General features: G+C 39.0%; 1 protein-coding gene across 4 annotated transcripts in view; it reads right to left on the bottom strand.

Annotated features, from left to right (window-relative positions):
- Positions 1-21,839, bottom strand: part of pde5ab (phosphodiesterase 5A, cGMP-specific, b) — a 59,974-nt gene that overhangs the window by 25,435 nt on the left and 12,700 nt on the right. For 2 of the 4 annotated variants that reach the window (XM_084405408.1, XM_084405409.1), the window contains exons 1-10: positions 17,359-17,493; positions 12,807-13,425; positions 10,383-10,472; positions 10,222-10,293; positions 10,039-10,128; positions 9,812-9,949; positions 7,641-7,708; positions 5,531-5,639; positions 3,445-3,529; positions 2,297-2,472 (exon numbers count right to left, since the gene is read on the bottom strand). In XM_084405408.1, the coding sequence (XP_084261534.1) occupies positions 2,297-2,472; positions 3,445-3,529; positions 5,531-5,639; positions 7,641-7,708; positions 9,812-9,949; positions 10,039-10,128; positions 10,222-10,293; positions 10,383-10,472; positions 12,807-13,425; positions 17,359-17,456 (1,545 nt within the window). In that variant the 5' untranslated portion in view covers positions 17,457-17,493. Of the gene's footprint in view, positions 1-2,296; positions 2,473-3,444; positions 3,530-5,530; positions 5,640-7,640; positions 7,709-9,811; positions 9,950-10,038; positions 10,129-10,221; positions 10,294-10,382; positions 10,473-12,806; positions 13,426-17,358; positions 17,494-21,839 lie in introns of those variants that run through there. The other 2 variants (XM_084405410.1, XM_084405411.1) reach the window with 1 other exon arrangement.

Raw genomic sequence — 21,839 nt, 5'->3', positions numbered from 1 at the left:
TTAGGGTTATTTAACATCAGTGTAAACCTCGGGGGTCAGGGCTTCAGGTTATCCTACATTAGAGTTATTTAACATCAGTGTAAACCTCGGGGGTCAGGGGTTCAGGTTATCCTACATTAGGGTTATTTAACATCAGTGTAAACCTCGGGGGTCAGGGCTTCAGGTTATCCTACATTAGGGTTATTTAACATCAGTGTAAACCTCGGGGGTCAGGGGTTCAGGTTATCCTACATTAGGGTTATTTAACATCAGTGTAAACCTCGGGGTTCAGGGGTTCAGGTTATCCTACATTAGGGTTATTTAACAACACAAACTGAATAATCAAATGTAAAAATAAAACACTGCTTAGTTTTCACTGTATGAATTAAATATATCCTGATTCTTATTAAAGCTACAGAAGTTACTCAGCCGAGAGCGAGTGATTTTCTCTTCATCTTTGGCTCATGACTCCAGATATTGCAAGCCGTTGCGATACGCATATCGAGATATTTACATTTACGATATTTCGATCATTTCTATATATTGTGCAGTCCTATAGGCTACTAACAAGCTCTTGTGAGACATCTGAAATCTTGTTTTGGGTTGGTGCACAGATCATCTCTTCTTCTTCTGCTCTTTTTCCAGTTGTGGTGGCTAGCAAACAGCATTGCATTACCACAAGCGCCCCCTTCAGGACTGGAGTGTGGATCGCCTGTGACTGACTGTATTGGTCGTCTGACTGTATGCATGTACCGTTACACCCCTGATATATCTAAAGTGTTTGGTATGTTTCAGTCCTGAACCGGTGTTGTTTTGTGTCAGCTGTAGGAGACAGACTGAGCGCTTCTGACTCTGACAGCTCCCGAACGCCGGGATAAAAGAACACGGAGGAGTGAGAGGATCATCCACGAGTGACAAACATTTCATATACTTTAAGTTCAATCTGCTATATTTAACTTCCAGAACTCAAATGCCTTCCATTTATTAAAAAATAAGCTGGAAAACTAACTTACTTTGATCTTTTGTAAGGTCACAATCAAGGACACATTTCTCAATAGGTCAAAACTCTTCACACAGTTCTCATAACCTCATAACCCACTTTCAGCTCGGCACAGCAGTCAATGTCAAATACAAAATGCACTTAACACGTCAATCATGTCTCAAATTATAAACTAGGAAAGGTTTCACCCAACAAACACACTTTGTCATTCATTAAACACTAACAACTGGCAGAATTATACAATGATTTATTTTGTAAAATGTCAGTTTATGTTACTTGAACAATGTTTACATTACAGCACAAAATTATCTCATTGTTTTGATGGTGTTTCATGTTTTAGATTCAGAATATATTTCAATATGGTATTACTGTAGAAATGTAACAAATTGCTGCCATATTCAGTTTTTATTATGTTTTGTACTTAAAATTGACATCTTCACCCTTTATTCAAACATTATGAAAGATTTGTTAAAGATTTTGTAAGCATATTGTGGAGCTGTGCTTGGAGTCAATTGTTTTATTTGTGATAATAACGCAATGAACCATGACAAATTGTGGAACTAATTATGAACATGTGCAAAAACAAGAGAGAACCAATGAATTATTAATAACTGATTATCTTGTATCTTTTTCCTGTCAGCTTTCGTTTTTTTACATGCATTTCTTTTTTTTGCATATTAAAGTGTAGCCAAATAAGTTTGTCATATTATATATATATATACACCTTAACCAAGTTCCAAGTTTAGTGTTTTGTTCATCCCTCATATTTAAAATATTTTCCTCATATTTGATGGTTTAATCAAACTCGTAGGGTCATTAAATACAAATATCGTCTCCGGACATCACTTTTGGCCACTACTGTATATGTTTGTGTCTGACTGAGAAAATAATTCACGTCATTTGCATTGAATGAATTTTGTGCCAAAATAATGCTAAATGATTCACAGTTTAGCTCACATATAGATTTCTGTTGTGCTCAATGTGTAAAGAGTTTAAGTGATCTAAGCATTGAGAAATTGTATTGTAAAAAACCTGTAACACCACCGACACATTAAGGACATCCTGTTAGTTGTTCAGCAACTTTGCGGCCCAGTCACAATAAAATATTAAGGAGGGTGGATGGAAACTTTTATTCTAAACACCCAAAATAAAAATATGATAGTGCATTTTTTTTCTTGCAATTGCGAGTTCTAAAGTCTGAATTGCGGGATATAAACTTGCAATTCTGAGAAATAAAGTCAGATAAAATTGCATTTTTTTTTTTTTTATGGCAGAAACATGGAATAAAATCAGTTAAATGTATAAAATCAGACTCACCTCAAGTGTGACCTCTTGCTTGGCCATGGCTCTTTCCACGGCTTCGTACATCTGTGTGTTCTGGATGCCCAGTCCACAAAAGATCGCGAAGGCCTCGAGAAACTGCTCATCGTTCCTATTAAAGGCTTTGACTTCTCCTGAAGCGTCGTCCATCTTATTGACCAACTGGCACACACCTGCATTCAGAGGCCAAAACACGTATATGTGAATATTTAACATAAAAGAAATACATTTTTGTATATATATTGTTGTTTTTGACCTACTCTATAAGCCTTTCCTTTTTCCATGGAACACAAAAGGGGATTTTCTAAAGAATAAACTTGAAATATGGCGAATATGGGCGGCTTTTGAGATACTTTCATGGTATTTTTGAGTAATTTTATACAGGTCTCCGTTTACTTTTATTACGTGTAAAAAGGTGCCAGCACTTTATGAATTTTTGTGATGCATGAAAGAAAGAAGTTCATACAGGTTTGGAATAAATGAGGCCCGAATAAATGACCATTTTAATGTTCCATTATTCTTTAAGGCTGAGATCATTAGTGGTTTATCAGCTGTCAGCAACTTAATTAACCTCTATTGTAAGTCTAGATGAAAGGAGATAAAGCAATCAATTAAAAAAAGATTTATTTTCATCACGATTGGCTCAATGAGACTATACAAAATAAGACATAAACCCTTAAGAAGATGACATGCTAAATTATTCGAACCAATTCAGACTTTAATTTTTATATAGTTTATAATGCGCTTGAATTCGACCAGCATCACAATGGTGATCATTGTTTAGAAACTTAATGACGTCAGTTAGAAATGCATGAGAAATGGTGCGGACTGAAAGCCAATTATAAACTATATTTTTATGCATTCAGAAGAAAATATGAGAGGTGTCTAAGGTGCAAATACAAAAAAACAGCATCAGATGATATTCTGGTCCCTCCGTCCATGTAAATCTATGAGATTTTGTTTTCACTAATTTTCTTTTCTTCTACACTTTCATCTAGTTTCACAATTTGAGGTGTAATCACGTCATATGAGCAATCGTAATATCAATATTTGTCTTAGTAGCACCACTAATAAATGCTTTTGATCATTTTAGGAACGATGTTGACTAACAGCTCAGATTGTGGAAATATTGAAAACACACATACCTATCACTTTATCCTTCTTCCCATTCCTGATTGGCGTGCAGAGAAGACTTTTGATTTGACCGTTCGAGGACTCTAGATTTTCACTCTTCCGAAAAGAAATGAGGGGGGAAAAAAACAAATGCAATTGCAAAGTTTAAAATTCAAGCAGCTTAGGGGAAACGAGGCAGTTTATAGTGTGGGAAGTGAATGTTTGAATGAATAAGAGCTCTGTTAAATCCCAGAAACATCCAACCCGATCTCACGGCAATTCTTACGAATTTTACGAGGTGGCTAATTCATACGAATTCATACGACCTCACTCGTATGAATTCGTAAGATTTTTGCTAAATCGTGCATATTTTACGAGTTGCCCAATTTGTATGAATTCGTACCAATGACCCACCCTTGACCCCGCCCCTAGACAAATCGTACGAATTTGTACGAATTAGCCACCTTTTACTCACTCGTACGAATTCGCTCGTACGAATTAGCCACCTTTTACTCGCTCGTACGAATTAGCCACCTTTTACTCGCTCGTACGAATTAGCCACCTTTTACTCGCTCGTACGAATTAGCCACCTTTTACTCGTTCGAATTAGCCACCTTATACACGCTCGTACGAATTAGCCACCTTTTACTCGCTCGTACGAATTAGCCACCTTTTACTCGCTCGTACGAATTAGCCACCTTTTACTCGCTCGTACGAATTAGCCACCTTTTACTCGTTCGAATTAGCCACCTTATACACGCTCGTACGAATTAGCCACCTTTTACTCGCTCGTACGAATTAGCCACCTTTTACTTGCTCGTACAAATTAGCAACCTTTTACTCACTCGTTCGAATTAGCCACCTTTTACTCGCTCGTACGAATTAGCCACCTTTTACTCACTCGTACGAATTAGCCCCCTTTTACTCGCTCGTACGAGTTAACCACCTTTTACTCACTCGTACGAATTAGCCACCTTTTACTGGCTCGTACGAATTAGCCACCTTTTACTGACTCGTACGAATTAGCCACCTTTTACTCGCTCGTACGAGTTAACCACCTTTTACTCGCTCGTACGAATTAGCCACCTTTTACTCACTCGTACGAATTAGCCACCTTTTACTCGCTCGTACGAGTTAACCACCTTTTACTCACTTGTACGAATTAGCCACCTTTTACTGGCTCGTACGAATTAGCCACCTTTTACTGACTCGTACGAATTAGCCACCTTTTACTCGCTCGTACGAATTAGCCACCTTTTACTGACTCGTACGAATTAGCCACCTTTTACTCGCTCATTCGAATTAGCCACCTTTTACTCGCTCGTACGAATTAGCCACCTTTTACTCGCTCGTACGAATTAGCCACCTTTTACTGACTCGTACGAATTAGCCACCTTTTACTCGCTCGTTCGAATTAGCCACCTTTTCCTCGCCCGTACGAATTAGCCACCTTTTACTCGCTCATACGAGTTAACCACCTTTTACTCACTCGTACGAATTAGCCACCTTTTACTCGCTCGTACGAATTAGCCACCTTTTACTGACTCGTACGAATTAGCCACCTTTTACTCGCTCATTCGAATTAGCCACCTTTTACTGACTCGTACGAATTAGCCACCTTTTACTCGCTCGTTCGAATTAGCCACCTTTTCCTCGCCCGTACGAATTAGCCACCTTTTACTCGCTCATACGAGTTAACCACCTTTTACTCACTCGTACGAATTAGCCACCTTTTACTCGCTCGTACGAATTAGCCACCTTTTACTGACTCGTACGAATTAGCCACCTTTTACTCGCTCATTCGAATTAGCCACCTTTTACTCGCTCGTACGAATTAGCCACCTTTTACTCGCTCGTACGAATTAGCCACCTTTTACTCGCTCATTCGAATTAGCCACCTTTTACTCGCTCGTACGAATTAGCCACCTTTTACTCGCTCATTCGAATTAGCCACCTTATACACGCTCGTACGAATTAGCCACCTTTTACTCACTCGTACGAATCAGCCACCTTTTACTCACTCGTACGAGTGAGTACGAATTGGTCGTGAGATAGCGTTGAAACATCGGGATGATCCCATCCCAATGTTTGAATGAATAAGCATTTATGAGCACTTACAGTCCATGGAAATCGCTGGTCCTTGGTGACATCGGTGATGTTCAGCGACTCCATACTGTTCTTGACATAATGAGCGTACATGTAGTTAATCTTGTTGACGTCACATTCCCTGTAAAAGACATCCACAAATGATGAAGCGCTCCTGCTTATAACTACACATCATCACAATCAATCTCATAGATGTGCAACACTGCTAATACTAGCAATGCAGAAAATGGTTTTAGACACAAAAACCACACTACTCTGTAAAAAGTGATCAGCTGCCTTAACTTTTAAAAAAAGTGAGGAAATATGTTGCCTTAAAATTACTAAGAAAATAAACTTCATGTGTAATTGCCAAAAATCCCCAAAATGAAAATTCTGTTGCTGTTTACTCATCCTAATGTTCCTTTCTTTCTTCTGTGGAACATAAAGCTGAACTGACACTCTTTTCTAATTATAATGAGAGTGTAAATGAAGAGGATGAGGATGTGAAGCTCCAAAATGACCAAAAAAAGCCCCATAAAAGTGTTCTTGTAAGTTATATTGCAAGTCTTTTAGGGTGTGTTCACACTTGTAGTTTGGGTTCTTTTGGTCCAGATCAAAAAACAAAATAATACATTTTAGTCCTGGTTTCTTTTTTAAGGCCGAACCTAAAGATGCAAACCCCCCCCCCCCCCCCCCCCCCCCCCAAAAAAAGGCTTTTATGACATATATTTAGCGACGAAACGTACCAAACATCCAAAACAAGACTGTGTGCTAAACATGCTCCTTGGGGGGGGGATTGGGATGTGCACCGTATAAGTATCACAGAAGTGGTCTTGCTTGTTATATTGCAAAGTCCTTTAGGGTGTGTTCACACTTTTAGTTCGAAGCGGTATTTATGATGTATATTTTGCGATAGAACTGGACAAACATCCAAAACAGTGCTGCATTCTGGGCTAAACATGCTCGCTGTATGTTTGTACATATGGTATTTTGACCAGTTGAGAACTCGTGAAAAGGTGATAAAATGTGCAAAGGAGTCAAAATTAGCATCAGGAATCCCTCCGTTGAACACAAATGAAGATCTGCTGCGAGGAGACGCGGTTCTGACGCCTGTACCGAACTGTCATGTGCTCCAAAATGACCAAAAATAAATCTGCATAAAAGTGGTCTTAAACGTTATATTGCAAGTCTTTTATTACATACATCCTGTTTTGGGTTGGTTTAGATGTCTTTGGTCCGTGTTGCGTCAGAGTTTGTTTTGGAAGCGAAGCGAGATCCATCTTTTCAGAGTCTCGGCTTGTTTGGTTCAGATGGCGGCGTTCACACTTACTGAAATGAGCCGCACTTACAGTTCGCTTTAATCCAACCAATCCTGCCACGTGTGAACACACCCTTGAGCTTTGTGTGAGGAAGAGAATATGAAAATCACTGAAAATCTTGACGTCTAGCTTAAAGCTCCTTGTCGTTTCATGAAATATACCAGGATGTCTGATTCTTGAATCGTTTAAAGTCCCCCTGTGGTCAATAAATGTATCCTCTCAAACTCATTTTTGATTTTTTTCAATGTTTTTTCTCCATGCTTTAAAATATCTTGAATGTAACTCGACATCCTTGCCTCATTTAGTATGCGCGGTTCTATGAATATGCAAATGAGCCCCGCCTCCACTCACTCACTCACTCAGCTCAGAGATCCACTGGTTGACGATCACACGTTGATCTCATTGGTTACAAGGTAGTTTGTGACGTCAGAAACACCAGCGATTTCAAAGCGTGTTTTTGAGACTGTCTTTGGTTCACTGCAGTTTTAAGGAGGAAATACTCAGCAATGGTGTCGACTTATGAACTTACACATGCTTTGTCTTAAAGCAGATTAAAAACACCACATAGATTGATGGATTTTCAGCACAGGGGGACTTTAAAGGGTTCGTTGCATGAGTGTGAGTTGATTTACCTATAAGAGACCAGTATAAGTGAACCTCAAGCATCATATTCAAATAGCAAAAAAGATATTACACTAGACACTTCAAGGCAGGTGTATTGAAGCTAAAGTCTATAGTCTAAACTCCATATAGCTTAACTTATATTGAACATTCCTGCCACTTTGCCTTGCATTACATAATAGTAATTTCTATGATAACCCCACCTGTTCGGGAAGTCCACGGATCCTGCAAGCTCCTCATATTCCATGTGAAACACACTGGAGAATGTGTTCTGTAACACAAGCAGAACAGCAATTACTTACACTGCAACTTTAGAGAGGTTTACCAGAGAAGTAGGCCCGTATTTCTGTGGCTTTTTTAATGCTATTAGAGTCTGGCTTGCCTGTGTAAACTCAACGGCAGTCACATGGTTTAATGTGCCCGTGTTTGTGCATTTCTGGAAGGGTTAGAATGTCCCGCTCATGACGAATGAAGCACAGTTCAGTACGAAGTGCATTAAAAAAAAAGTTTGAAACAAACATGCACTAAATTATGAGTTCCATTTCCACATTCCCGACCACATAACAAACACTGAATATGGGTTTGTTGGCAGACTTCGCTTTCCCCAAACCTAAAGACACTTGGAGGATTGCTTATCTGTGATGTGATCGTACATGTTTTTCACAATGTTAATCTGTTTCCATAACACTCAACGTGACTTCGACCTGGAGAAGGAATTCACAGAATTAACAAGCTTTCTTTTTTCACTTTACAGCTGAACTTTAGTGCAAAGTCCGAGGACTATAAACACTGTGTAAAGTTGCGGAAACCCAGAGCAGAACTAGGTTTCCAGGTTAACACATGACATCTATGAATTATGATACACAGAACTCCCTCATAAAGATAGCCTTGATCCCCTTCACAACAGCTAACCTAGACATCTAAATGTAGAAGACAGTTCCTTCCTATACGCATAACCGACGTTTAGATGAATATGTAAATATGTGCTGAACGCTTTTCTCTCAATAACAAAATAAAATAAAATATGGAAATGTTTGGTCTTATTTATTTGCTTACTGAATTGTGATTGGTGTTCTCCTCCTTGCATCTTTACACTGCAAATGCAGCGTCATTTATATGTTGATTCTTGCTGACAGAAAACAAGAGCTGATTTGCTGTTTCCATCCTGTTTTTATGCGCATTTTGGGATATCGCATAAAAAAAGATGGATGGAAAAGCCAAGATGTGCATAAATTCTTTGTAATTAAGTGCATAAGAAACATATATGCTCAACTAACGCGAATGCACGTTTATCCGATGCACATAAACTATGATGGAAACACATTTACAGGATAAATCCCTCGATGCTCAACAATAAACTCATGTGACTTTGGCTCAGCGTCAGCTGTGATTGGATAACTGCAGTAACCAGCGGACCAATGGCATCGCAGCATCTCTAACGTTGGTTTGGTGTTTCTGAAACGCCGGAGTCGAAGTGTGTGATCAGAATGATTTGGTTTAATTCCCTCCAGAAGCGTCTCACACACACGAGTGTGTTCCCGAACACCAGCATCCCAACACAATTTATGATGGAGGAAAAAAGCTTCCATTTTTAGTTCTGATATTTTGCACCAATTTCCTAAGTCGTGACTATTTTGTTCTCTTGAACACATGGGATGGAAATGCTGCTTTATTAGCTTTTTCCAATTTTGATCCAATTTTGAGGTAAATTTGCACATCTAAGTTTAAGACTGTGACGCAGCACAGAAAGCCTGAAGCCTAAGATTACCTACTGTAAAACTGATTAAACACCATTGTTTTGCTGCTTTGCAAGCACTGGTATTTCCTTCAGGAAATGCAGATGTAATTTTAAAATGTTTGGTATTTTGGGAACATCAGGTAAATGTCAGTGGCAAATAAGGAAGCAATTCAGTCTGCTATAAAGGACGCAAGTGTGTCTTAACTCTCTCACTCGGTTCTGGAAATATCCAACACAGCCTCTCTTTTATAATGCCTAAATGCTGAGAATTAGCAGTGGCGAACTATTGCCAAAACATAATATTATTGGGGGGAAAATATACAAGAAAGGGTTGCTCTGTGGAGACTAGTCATGCACCATTACATTTCTGGAATTAATCGAAATAAAAGAGATTTTGTATTTTATATATTTTAATCTTCTAAACAACCCCATAGTTCAGTTGTTCTCAATGTTTTTTGGCCCAAGATTCAGAAAAGCTCAGCTCGTCGTCTCCTCGTGAATCTTCGGTGTTTTAAGCATCCTAAATTTTGGATAGCCAATGTCTTCTAAAGAAATGCAAAACACGCTTGATATTCCCATGTTTTATGAAAGTTTAAGCTTTTTGGAAGTAAATGTGATGCAATATGTTGGTCTTACAGCCGTTTCTCTGTCGGTAATGAAGACGGTGCATTCTTGAGCCTGCATGAAAGACAAGATGGTGGCCACAGTTTTCCTCAGTAAAACCTCCAATGACTGCTGCTCCTCAAAGATCAGACTCGCCAGATCCAGCAACACCTACAACACAAGCCCAAACACGCCAAGTCACGGTTTATCTGCATCTATACAAACTGATTTCTTACTAAAATGTGGGGAAATCAGCATACCTGGTTTCGCCTGTTCTCCAGCTGCGATGTCTCGTAGAGTTGTGCGTTGTGTAGCACTATACCAGAGAAAGCCAGGTACGAAGAAAAGTCCTTTTGAGATTAAAAATAAAGCCATTGTTATAGAGCCAGAACGAGACAGATCCAATAAACTGACTATGATATAGAAAGTGCAGAAGTGTTCACCCTCTCGTCCTGCTCTGTGAAGGGGCTGTTCTCTCCACACCTTTTATTGATCGCTTGTGCGACACCAACAACCTTTAAGCATTACATCAGACTCAGCACTCAAGTTTTGATGGTAAATGTTACATATATAGTGTAACAGGTCAAGAGTTTTGATCTCTTACCTCATCTCGGTGGTTTTTGATGGGCAAACACAAGATGCTCTGCGTCTTATATCCCGTAATTTGGTCGACTTCTGCATTAAAGCGTGGATCCTGATGCAGGAAAAACAGTGGGAAAAATCAACCACAAATCCATTAAAAAAAATCAGCTACCCATTTAATAAGACAATGCATTTTTTAATTATTCAATTTAAAGTGGCCCTATTGTGCTTTTTCCAATATTACCTTTTGTGAATGTAAAAGGTCTGCAAAGCTTTAAAGATCAAAGTGAAAGATCATACATTTATTTTCTCCTAAAAGAAAGAAGCGAATCTGAACTGAAACGAGTCGTCAGTAACTCCAGCCTCACTTCCTGCTGAATCCACGTAGGTTTGTATCTAATTTGCATAATTCCAGTCTATGGTCTTGATTGGCTGAACAGCTTTCTAAATCTCTAAGCCCCGCCCTCTTTTCCCCCTGGTCTCTTAGCTCCGCCCTCAAACACTGTCATTTATCTGAGACTGGAAGAGTTTGGTTCGTGTTGTTCGTGTCGAGAAGACGCTGTTTTCTGCTGTGTATCAAGAGCTGAGATTCAGAAATGATAATGAGCGTTTGGAGTCATCTGACCAATCAGAGCAGAGCAGCTCTCAGAGAGGCGGGGTTTAGAGAGACTGAATCTTCGAACTAAGTGTTTCAGACACTGAGAGAAAAGAGATTATGCTGCAATGTAAATTATGAGGAAATGAAAGTGTTTTTTTGACCTTGGATGAATGTAAACCTGTTATAGGAGACGCCAAAACACATCTAGGAGACTTTAAAAAAGCATAATAGGGTCACTTTAATATTGAGTTTCTACCCCAAAAATAATTTTCACTGCCTTGTTTGATCTCCAATGTAATGTTTAGCTCAAACCGAGGACTATGATGTGTCTGGTTAGCATGGCCTTGGGACCGTGTGTCGGTTCTCCTATCAACATTGTCATGATTTCATTTTCTTCTTCATATCTTGTGGCTCCAGTGATTTATTTACTCATGACATTTACAGATTTAGTAGGTCCTGCAACACCAGAGCAACTGCAGTTCTGTTTGGCACAGAAATCACATACTTCACCTTTAAGTAATCAAGACAAATTAAGACAAATAACTTGATTTCTTGATTTCATCATGTTCTAATATTCTAAAACCTCATCATGAAGTTTGTCGCCTTATATCTTCATAAGACACAGTGTCTCGCAGGCAAACATGGTTCAGGATTTGCGTTCACCGTAATCAGACACATCCTGTTTTTCACTTTAATCTTTCATTCTTTCTCTCTCATTCCCTGTGTCTGGGAGAAGCGCAATTAAACTAAATTACAAAGAGCTAAAAATACCTGCTATCATTATACAAACTGTTGGTTAGCAACTGAATTGCGTAACATTTAAATCTAATCAAAGGCCTTAAGAGATAGCCTAAAATGCGTTTCTAAGGAGACTTTTAAAGCAGCAAATGTTATTTAAGTCTCTCAAACTGAAGGGTTTTCTTATATGCACATGACAAAATAATATAGAAGTATCAGATTAAGACATTAATCTGTTAAAATATGACTCATTATCAGTGCAAACAATTCTGTCTGAGATTACCGAGATAAAAGTACATTTTAAATTTTAACAACTTTGTCTTAATAGTGCGACATTTTCTTTTTCTTAAGTAACTAGACCATCTCCTTAAGACACAAATGTCTTAAAATACAAGCAAGAGTGTGTTTATACTATTTTTAGTACCGGATAATTGGCAATTTTCATTGTGAGCACATAAAGAAGAAAACTAGCATTGTTACTAGAATAGCTTTGCTGTGTTCATGATATTGTTGCTGATGTAGCCACCAATCATTTATATTTATTTTATGCAATTTGTAATTCATTCTCATTTAAAGTCCCCCTGTGTTGAAAATCCAGCTTTTAATGTTGTTTATGTGTCTATGTGGTGTTTTTAATAAGCTTTAAGACAAAGCATGTGTAAGTTCATAAGTCGACACCATTGCTGAGTATTTCCTCCTTAAAACTGCAGTGAACCAAAGACAGTCTCAAAAACACGCTTTGAAATCGCTGGTGTTTCTGACGTCACAAACTACCTTGTAACCAATCAGATCAACGTGTAATCGTCAACCAGTGGATCTATGAGCTGAGTGAGTGAGTGGAGGCGGGGCTCATTTGCATATTCATAGAACCGCGAATACTAAATGAGGCAAGGGTGTCGAGTTACATTCAAGATATTTTAAGGCATTTTCCAAGGAAAAAACTTTTAAATATGTAATTTTGCTGATCAAAGATGAGCTTTAAGGGCTAAAATAATTGACTACAGGGGGATTTTAAAATGTCAAATGATGTTCAGCACAGAGATGAATTTAGCTTGTCTCATTTATAGTCAGCACTTAAATGGTAAACCGCAGGTGAAATGACATTCTCACCTCATATGCGTTCTTGATGTTCAGAGGCTGTCCAGTGGCTGCCACATATCCCACAATTCCTTTGTTCCATTCGAGGCGAATGCCGCTGTTTGAAGCCTCTTCAAGAGTGGATCCTTCCGCGACATCAAAGAGCCGGCTAACCAGGAACTTTCTGTTTGAGCTGTCCTCTCCAACCAAGAAGAGCGAGTAGCGATCGGCAGCGATCAACTCGTGAGTGTGTAAGAAGATCTTGTGGCAGAGGGCAGTAAGATCCAAGTGACTTGAAACATCGCGTACGAGGTCCAACAAACGAGCACAGCGATCACCATTTTGGCGATCTCCTGAATTCATAATCCCGCCGCCGCCGCCCACATCTGCGCGCTGGGAAGGAGGAAGAGGCATCTGAACCCGTTCTGTGTCGCTTAGGAAAGTGAGCGAACCCTCGGCGTCTTTCACCACAATGGGGCGAAGCGGCCTGTCGAACTCAGACGCTGAGATCTTACGTGTTGGAGTGGATGGAGCCGGACTCGGGGCATCGGCTGGATGAAGGACCGTTAAAGATTCCTGCGGGGCTTTTGATGCTTCCCTAGACGGTTGAATGGAGTGGACACGCTCAGCAAACCAAGCGTTGACCATTTCCCTTCAAAAGAAATGCAATCAAAAACATTAGCTCAGAAGTCTCTTGCCCCTAGATCTGCACGATTAATCGTTAAAAGATGCCAATCTTGATTCAAACATCCATGCGATCTTATGACAACGATTCATCTATGTCTATTAAACCATTGACAAGTACGATCAACAACGATTCAGATCTGCGTTCTGATCCAGAGAACCGTTGTCATCAAACAGCTTTTTAGCCACACGGTCTCATTATTTCAGATAATCATCCAAATTATCACAGAAGTACTGGGATAAAAGTAAATTGTTCGGATATAAACACTGAAGTCTACGGTAGAGATCAAAATAGAGGGAACTAACTTTTGGAAGTAACTTGATGCTTCAAATGAGGATTGTATCAATTTCATCGTTACACCAGTAGGTGGCGCCAAGTGACTGTTAAAAAATGTGTTTGTCATTTAATCATTCATTCAAGAGATTTGTTCCAAAACGCTGATTCATCCAGTAATGAGAGTCTTTATGAGTGAGTCATTGAATCATTCACTCAACCTGATTTTTTTTAATATTTCAAATTGATTAAGCATTTTTTTAAGACTGCATTTTGTCAGAACCTAAAACTTGTTATTTAGTTTAATTGTCCATTCAGAATCGTGGGAGAATCATGATTTTAACAAACAAAATAATGTATCCTCAATTTATCCAGACTCGTGCAGCTACCCAGCATGAGAATAACAACTGAATGCATTTTATATGTGGTGTGTACTTCGCTAGTGACAAAGTCCTTAAAGACAAGTCAGGTCATTTGGCGCCATCTTGGTAAAGCAACTAGATAAAAATCATTAATGCTTGCATTGTTATGTTACTGTAGCTTAATAAAAGCCACTACATAGTGTTTTGTTTTGACAGATTTGGACGTAATCCACCAGCAAATGTTTACTGTTAAAAACAGTACATTTTCTGAAATCATGCTAAAGTACTGTAATGTGCATAACAGCAAATAAACTCAATGAAAAAGGCTCTTGTAACTGAAAGGTGGCACTTCCATTCCTCCTGTTATCTGTTTCAAATCTTCTATAGTTGACCTACGTAAAGCAAGATAAAACAGCTCAGTCATTTCAAGGTTTTATTGCCAGATAAGTGGACCTACAGTATCTATATGAACCGTTACAAAGGCTCTATGTTAAATTCTCTACGCTTTCATTAGAGGTTGAATGGGACCTTGAGATTAACTGGAAAACCTTGGAGTCTATAAGACCCCACAATCATAACATTAGCTGGTGGATTACATCCAATATCTGTTAAAACAACACTATGCTTGGCTTTTGTTAAGATAACATTACAATGCAAGCATTAGAATAGACAATAACAAATGCTTCCAATGAAATGTTTATTATCCGGAGAGGATATTCAAACTCCACCACGGTCTCCATGGACTCAACCTAAATTGTCCTTGGCTAGAATAGTTTAAATAAATAACATGAGACACCATCCAACCATTTAATAAACGTCTAAGTTACTCGTGCTAAGCGAGGATATCCTACCCAATCAAATAATTAGGATTTGCATGGGCTGTTTTTTCAGTGGTCCAGAATAAATAACAGTTGTCCAGACGTGAGAGTTAAATGACTGAAGCATAACACAGACAGGTTCACAAAACTATTGACTTCTAACAATAACTCTGGCGACTTTCTCCATATGTCGGGATTCTCGGAGTGCGGAGCGGTAGGCGCTACACACTGACAGAAGCAGAACAAACGTTTTTTAACTCAAATCTCAAATCAAGATCTCAAATCTGATGACGCATCTATAATCTGGTTTGTTGAAAATAACAACGCGTAAAACTGACAGTTCCGCTAATGTATGTTCCTGTCGATGGATGCACATGCTGGCTCCCCAATAATACATTACAACAGCGATAATCAAGAAACCGCAAACAAAACGGTCACTCTTTGTAAACTTTGTTCAATGCGAGCGCCGTTTGCTCGGACATGACCGGTCATTTACCCTGAACGGCACACGTCGCTCTCTGTGTTTAATCTAAACTCATTTAAAGGGGTCATATAATGGTACATGCACTTTTACAAGCTGATTGTACTGAAATGTGTGTTGGCGGTGCCTGTACACAACCATCATAAAATGATAAAAATCCATCCAGTGTTTTTTTTACATTTTCTTATATGTGTTCCCCTGTCTCAAATCAAGCCGTTCGATCTTGTGACGTCACACGGTCGGACGCCCCTCCCACGACTGTTGACTGACAGCAGCGTTTCAACACAGACCCGCCCTCGCTCGTGAGCAAGCTGTCAATCATAGCCCGCGCGTCATTGTTGATACGCTGGAGCACTGCATCATCTTGATGTTCCTGCGGTAATCCGTACCGCTGAAGACGCAGTGGCTGAGTTTTGTTTTCGAAGGGAATATTCCCCACGATCAACAGCAATGCTTTCATGTTTGCGCGTATCATTTCACCAGACTGCTTTACAAACGAGAACATTGAAAAAGGTATTAGCTCCTGTCTGAGTATGTGCTGTTTATGTGCCTAATGACTGTCATAGTCTCACAGACTGCTTATTTTTTAAACAGATCAGTAAAATGTTAGTGCTTCAGCCCTGACAGCTGTACCGAACACTGCATAGAGAACGTTACGCATCACGGACAAGCCTACATTTACCGGAAAAAAGTTTTTCATGACCATTAGCTGTAACATCAATCTGTCAATGAACTAACGTATACATCAGTAAACACATAGCGTTCGTAGCGTTTCTGACCAGGTAAAATGAGTGTTTTCTTACAATACTAATGAGAATTTTTAATTAAAGTATATTACAAACTTTTAATTTAGACCCTAAAGAATCATATTAGCTTGTACAAAAATGGCATTATATGACCCCTTTAAGCTTTGCCAATTTAAACATTCAAGAGCAAGACTCGAAAGAGAACTCGCGTGCGTGTGTATTGGATCCGTGCATTATGTCTTAAAGTGACAGCAGCCTAATATTCCTGCTGTCTGTGTTTTTAATGTTAATCAAACATTAAAAGACAAGAAAATCACTCACAGCTCTGGACTGAATAGCTTTTGTAACTTTAATAAGGATTAATCTTTCATTTATACAGTCGAATATGCCAAGTTATTTTACATTTGATTACTTCTGTACTTCAATTTCTAAAAAGCACTGTTTATTTTATTAGTATCGTTTCTCTATTGTATTTATTTGTGCTGTTGCTAGTAGTTTGATTATTTGTTCTTATTTTCTTTATTTGTATTTGACAGTAAGTGTCATAAGTTTTTAGATGATCTGCCTTCGTCCCACTAAGAGGAGATCCTTCATGCTGTTTTCATAAGTTCTTATATATTGTTTTTCTTCATTACTTCGCCTTTACTGGACAGACCAAATTTCTAACACACAATCGTCGTCACCTGGACATGCGAATTCAGGTGTGTTAATTCATCTAACATCACAGTTATGGCAACTTATTTGTTTAAGCTCTGCATTAAAGTGCATTTATAACATCAAATCAATATGTCAATCACATCAGTATTTAAAGGTACACACATTTGTTTGTTTGTTGGTTAAACAGTGTGTGAGTGGTGAGTATAGGCTAAAGTCATTACAGTAGCTGTGTGTATATCAACTCTACAAAACTGATTATGTTAATAAAGAAAAGCATTAAACAATCTTACAATGTGAATGAAAGGCTACACACAGAACCTCAGATTTGATTCCTCTTATAAATCAAGTTTCACATTATGTAACATAGGAAATATGCAGGAGCCTATATACTGACCCTTTTCTTTACGCAGTACAAAGGTAAAACAGTTCAACTGTAGATGTGTCCATAATGATAAAGAATAAGCAGCTGCAGCGAGTATTGCTCTACATTCACTCTCATTATCCCAGAACTGCCTCGTCTTTAAACTGATCCAATAGTTGCCAATCTGCGCCTTTAAACTCACCGAGAAGCCTTTCGTACAAAGTAAGAATATGCGAACTCTCGGTGGTCGTCGAGCCAAGCCTCCATCATCCCTTCAGTGTCTGGAGGATAGACCTCCATTCCGCAGATACACACACACACTCACACACGCAGACACACAGATCAGATCAACCGGAGAATCTCATCCGCGCTCTCTCTCTCTCTCTCTCTCTCTCTCTCTCTCTCTCTCTCGATCTTCAGTCACACACACACCGCAACCAACCAGCGTCTTCTCTCTCTCTCTCTCTCTCTCTCTCTCTCTCTCTCTCTCTCTCTCTCTCTCTCTCTGTCACACTCACACACACCACATCCAGTCTCTCTCTCTCTTTCTCTCTGTCACACACACACACCACAACCAGCCAGCGTCTTCTCTCTCTCTCTCTCTCTGTATCACACACACCACAACCAGCCACACCGTCTCTCTCTCTCTCTCTCTCTCTCTCTCTCTCTCTCTCTCTCTCTCTCTCTCTCTCACACACACACACACACACACACACACACAGAACACAATTAAACAAACTTCTTAAATCTTGTTACAGTCTTTGAAGCTATCTGTATACCTTCATCCCCGCTAACAAAAATATGTTCTAAGAGAGTTATGAAAACGTTATTTTTGAATGTTGTCTAAACGCTCAAAACTTTTTTTTTCTTTTTTTTTTAAAGTTCACATGTTAAAGGAAACGTTCCATTTTTATCATTCTTCAAACATTATGGGAAATGTTACTTTTGAATGTTCTCTGAACGTTCTGAAACAAGTAACAGTATATGTATGCAGTATATTCTACATCACATCACATTTTTGGCCCTCTTTTGTGCTTCTTTAATGTAAAATGATAATTTATACACTTTTCACTGCCATTTGATATTTAGAAATAAACTCCTCACAACCATTTCATCAAATAAATCAATATCCGTAAGAGACCATACGGGAAGTTTGCATGTCAGTTAGTGTCTGCGGTGTCAGTCCCTCCTGCTATTCAATCAACATTTTACAAATATTACCATTAACTATCATCATATACAGATTTTTATGAGCTCAGATTATAAATGCAGCATGGAATGTCTCAATGCAATATTAAAAGTTTAGACAAAATGCATTGCTTTATAGCCTACATGTAGCCTATATGCAGTCAAACACAAAATATTAAAAAGAATATATTAAAAAAAAGTGTTTACCCAAACACCATTAGACTTTATTATTAAAAGAACAACATTAAGAACCCTTACCAGACATTGATCCCTTTGATTTTGTTAGCTAACCTATTGCCTATTATTGACCTGCAGCTCGACCCAGCCCTACTCCAGCCATACTCCAGCTGTACTCGTGGTGTAGTTTTACCAGCAGATGGTGCCGGCTCTTCTCCCGGGACACACACACACACCACTGAAGGCATATGTGCTCTCCTGGGAGCAAACGTGATTCTGCTGTGAACACGGTGGCCTGGATGAGCTAATGACAGTCTCTGGAGACACGTCATGTCAGAGAGAGTCAACTGTATTGGAAAATGTTTCAAGAAAACATTTTTGCCGTTCATTCATCAATGACTTGCACCTCCAAGCACTTCCGAATCCGACTATCTTCAACAGAAGATGGGAATAATCAGGACATGTTGGGATTCCTGTTTGCACCGCATGCAACTTTCACCAGTGTTGGTGCATAAATGCATAAACATGTGTTTTATTTAATATATTTATGTGGAGTTTTGCATAGAATTCTGATTCAGCATTTCACTGATTTTATTCATTTTGAGGAATATTTAATCTTTTTTTGTGTGCATGTGAGATGAGCAAATGCACGCTCACATTTAGTCTAGAACCACAATAACCATCATGCTCAGACACACACACACCTCGGCACTTCGATTTGTCTCAGCATGAGGACAGGAGAGCTGTCAGTCAATAAATGTTCAAACAGTCACTTGCGTTACTTATTTGAAACAGTAACTCAGATATTTTGTTGTAAATTTTAAAAGTAATGCATTACTAGTTACTCGAAAAAGTAATCTGATTACATAACTCAAGCTACTTGTAATGAGTTACACACAACGCTGCATCCGACTCTCTTCAACAGGAGATGGGAATCATCACGCAACGTTCACAACCTTCTCCCCAAACGAGATGTGCACGAACACTCGAGTCCGCTCGCCGAAACACTGTCCAGATGTGGTCACTCAACTCACCCTAAGCTAAACTTCTCGCTTCGCCTTTCAGTCATAAGTCAAACAACACTCTGTTCCACCACATCACTCCCTACGCTACATTAAACAGCTCAGCCGCTATTGTAAACGCTAGAGTCGGAGTCGCGGACGAGAGACTCGGATGGAGAGACGTCCTCCAGTGGAAACAATTCTGAGGGCTTAGTTTGCTCAACACAAATATGGCAGTAAAATCATTTATTAACAGTCGCTTTAATGGAGACGGAGAGACTGGGAATGAAACTCTTATGATGTTTGAGGCCTTTAGAGAGAACGAGGGACTGGAAGTGAAGATTCCCACTGAACACAAACGTCTGCCTTTATACCATGGTCTGGGTGAATACTCGATTCTGATTGGCTGCAGGGTGTCCATTAAAAAGTGATAGAGGACACCTAGTAAAGGAGTTTCGAACTGTTTACCGTTCGAAATTAATAAATAAATGCGCTGGCTACATCAGCTGTGAGTAACCATAGCAACAGGCAGTCAAAGTATCCTTTTACAATTTATTGTATCAAAACAAACATCTAGTTAGCCGTTATACCTACCTGTGTGTTTTAATTATAGGTTAAAAAAACGAAAGTGTAACGCCCATGGCTAGACAAGCCTAACTTACATAAAAAATAAAAATAAAAAAAACGTTAACTTTCTGGCTCGTAAGTTAGCTAAACTGAAGGGTTCTACGAGCTGAGCGGACTATAAATATCTCCGGTTGCTAAATAAACCGTCAGGCGTAACCAGGGAAACCAAGTTATTGTTTGTAAAAACTTTAGATTTCGATTGTAAAACGAATTAAAATATAAACTAATGTTTTAAAAATGTGTTATTTGGCAAGTGACCATGGTATAAGTGGGTTAATGCCCGACGAGGTGTCCATTGTCAGGTATTAATGGATACCCGCGCGTCGGACGGTTCACGCCTGACCGTCGTCCATTAATACCTGACAATGGACACCTCGTCGGGCATTAACCCTTACTTGGATGACACCACGAGATCGGTTATTCTACACTATCCTTATTCCTGTCACGATGTTCCTCCCTGTGAAGACCTCCTTCCCTTCACCTCTGTACAGATAAAACTAGACTAAACTCGTATCTATAGAAACACGTAATGCGCATTTGCACGTCGTCAGCGTTTCCACAGATTCGCGTTTTTGAAGTTTACGCGGAGATGATAACGTTTTACACAATTTTTCAACACTTGCAGCTTGGAACGCATTTCAAGGTTTGCGTTCTCGAGCACCAAACATTGTTGTGTGAATTAAGGGTTTTCTGTTAGAACGGTGTCGTGTTAGCGGCCTGAAAGTTAATAACTAATGATCTTTGCTACGGAAGTGAATCAATCAAAACTAACTTTAGCTGGACAATAACTTTATTCTAGATCTGCTGTAAAGCCTAAACAATCTCTGTTACTGTAATCTCCTATTATCACTGTAAAGAAACAGTCGCTATTGCTAAAAGCGCTGTATAAATGAAGGTGACTTGAGATCTGGCTCTTTAAAGCAGGGTGGATTCTGATTGGCTGTTAATGTGTTCATCAGCTGGATAAAATCGTTCTGAAAGTGATTCCAGCGATATTGTTTCTCTGTGCTTTTATCTTTATTGTTTTGGTGTGAACTTTGCTATTATTTTATATTTATAATAATGATTTTTTGAGCAATATATATATTTTTATCGTTAGTTATCGTCCTTGGCGTGAACGGGCCTTAACTCTGCTGTTGCATTGCTGTGTTGGCATTGCATTCTGGCCATTTGCATTATATTGTGCCTACTGTAAAAGAAAATAAAGTTGAGCACTTAAAGTGAACGACGAAGGAGAGATCTTCAGGAGACTTTTAATAGAACAATCCAAACAATAAACAGGAGAATCAACAAGGAGAAAAATACCACACACATACCCATAATGTTAACTAAAGCTTGACCAAAGATAGACAGAAACTGAGTGCTTATATAAACTAGGGGAGCTAACGAGACTGATTAACAACACACAGCTGAGCCAAATTAACTAATGAAGACGTGGTCATGGAAACGAGGAGTGGCGGGAAACTGAACACATGAACAGAAGGAAGTCCAAAAACAAACAGACATGTCACAATTCCTGATGATTTTGAATCATGGGTGGCACTTCCAGATTGAGGAACGTCCATTCATAAAGACTGAAACGAATCATTTCAAATCATAAGGTTGCCCTACAAATAAAGCTTGACTGGATGAGCTGTCAATTTTCCTTCATGATTTATCATGAGAATAACGTATCACTTGGTATTTTAAC

Source organism: Rutilus rutilus (assembly GCF_951802725.1).
Source record: "Rutilus rutilus genome assembly, chromosome: 3".
NCBI classification, from domain to species: Eukaryota; Metazoa; Chordata; class Actinopteri; order Cypriniformes; family Leuciscidae; genus Rutilus; species Rutilus rutilus.
The sequence above is the reverse complement of the archived record's forward strand: the minus strand, read 5'-3'. Positions and strand labels throughout refer to the sequence as shown.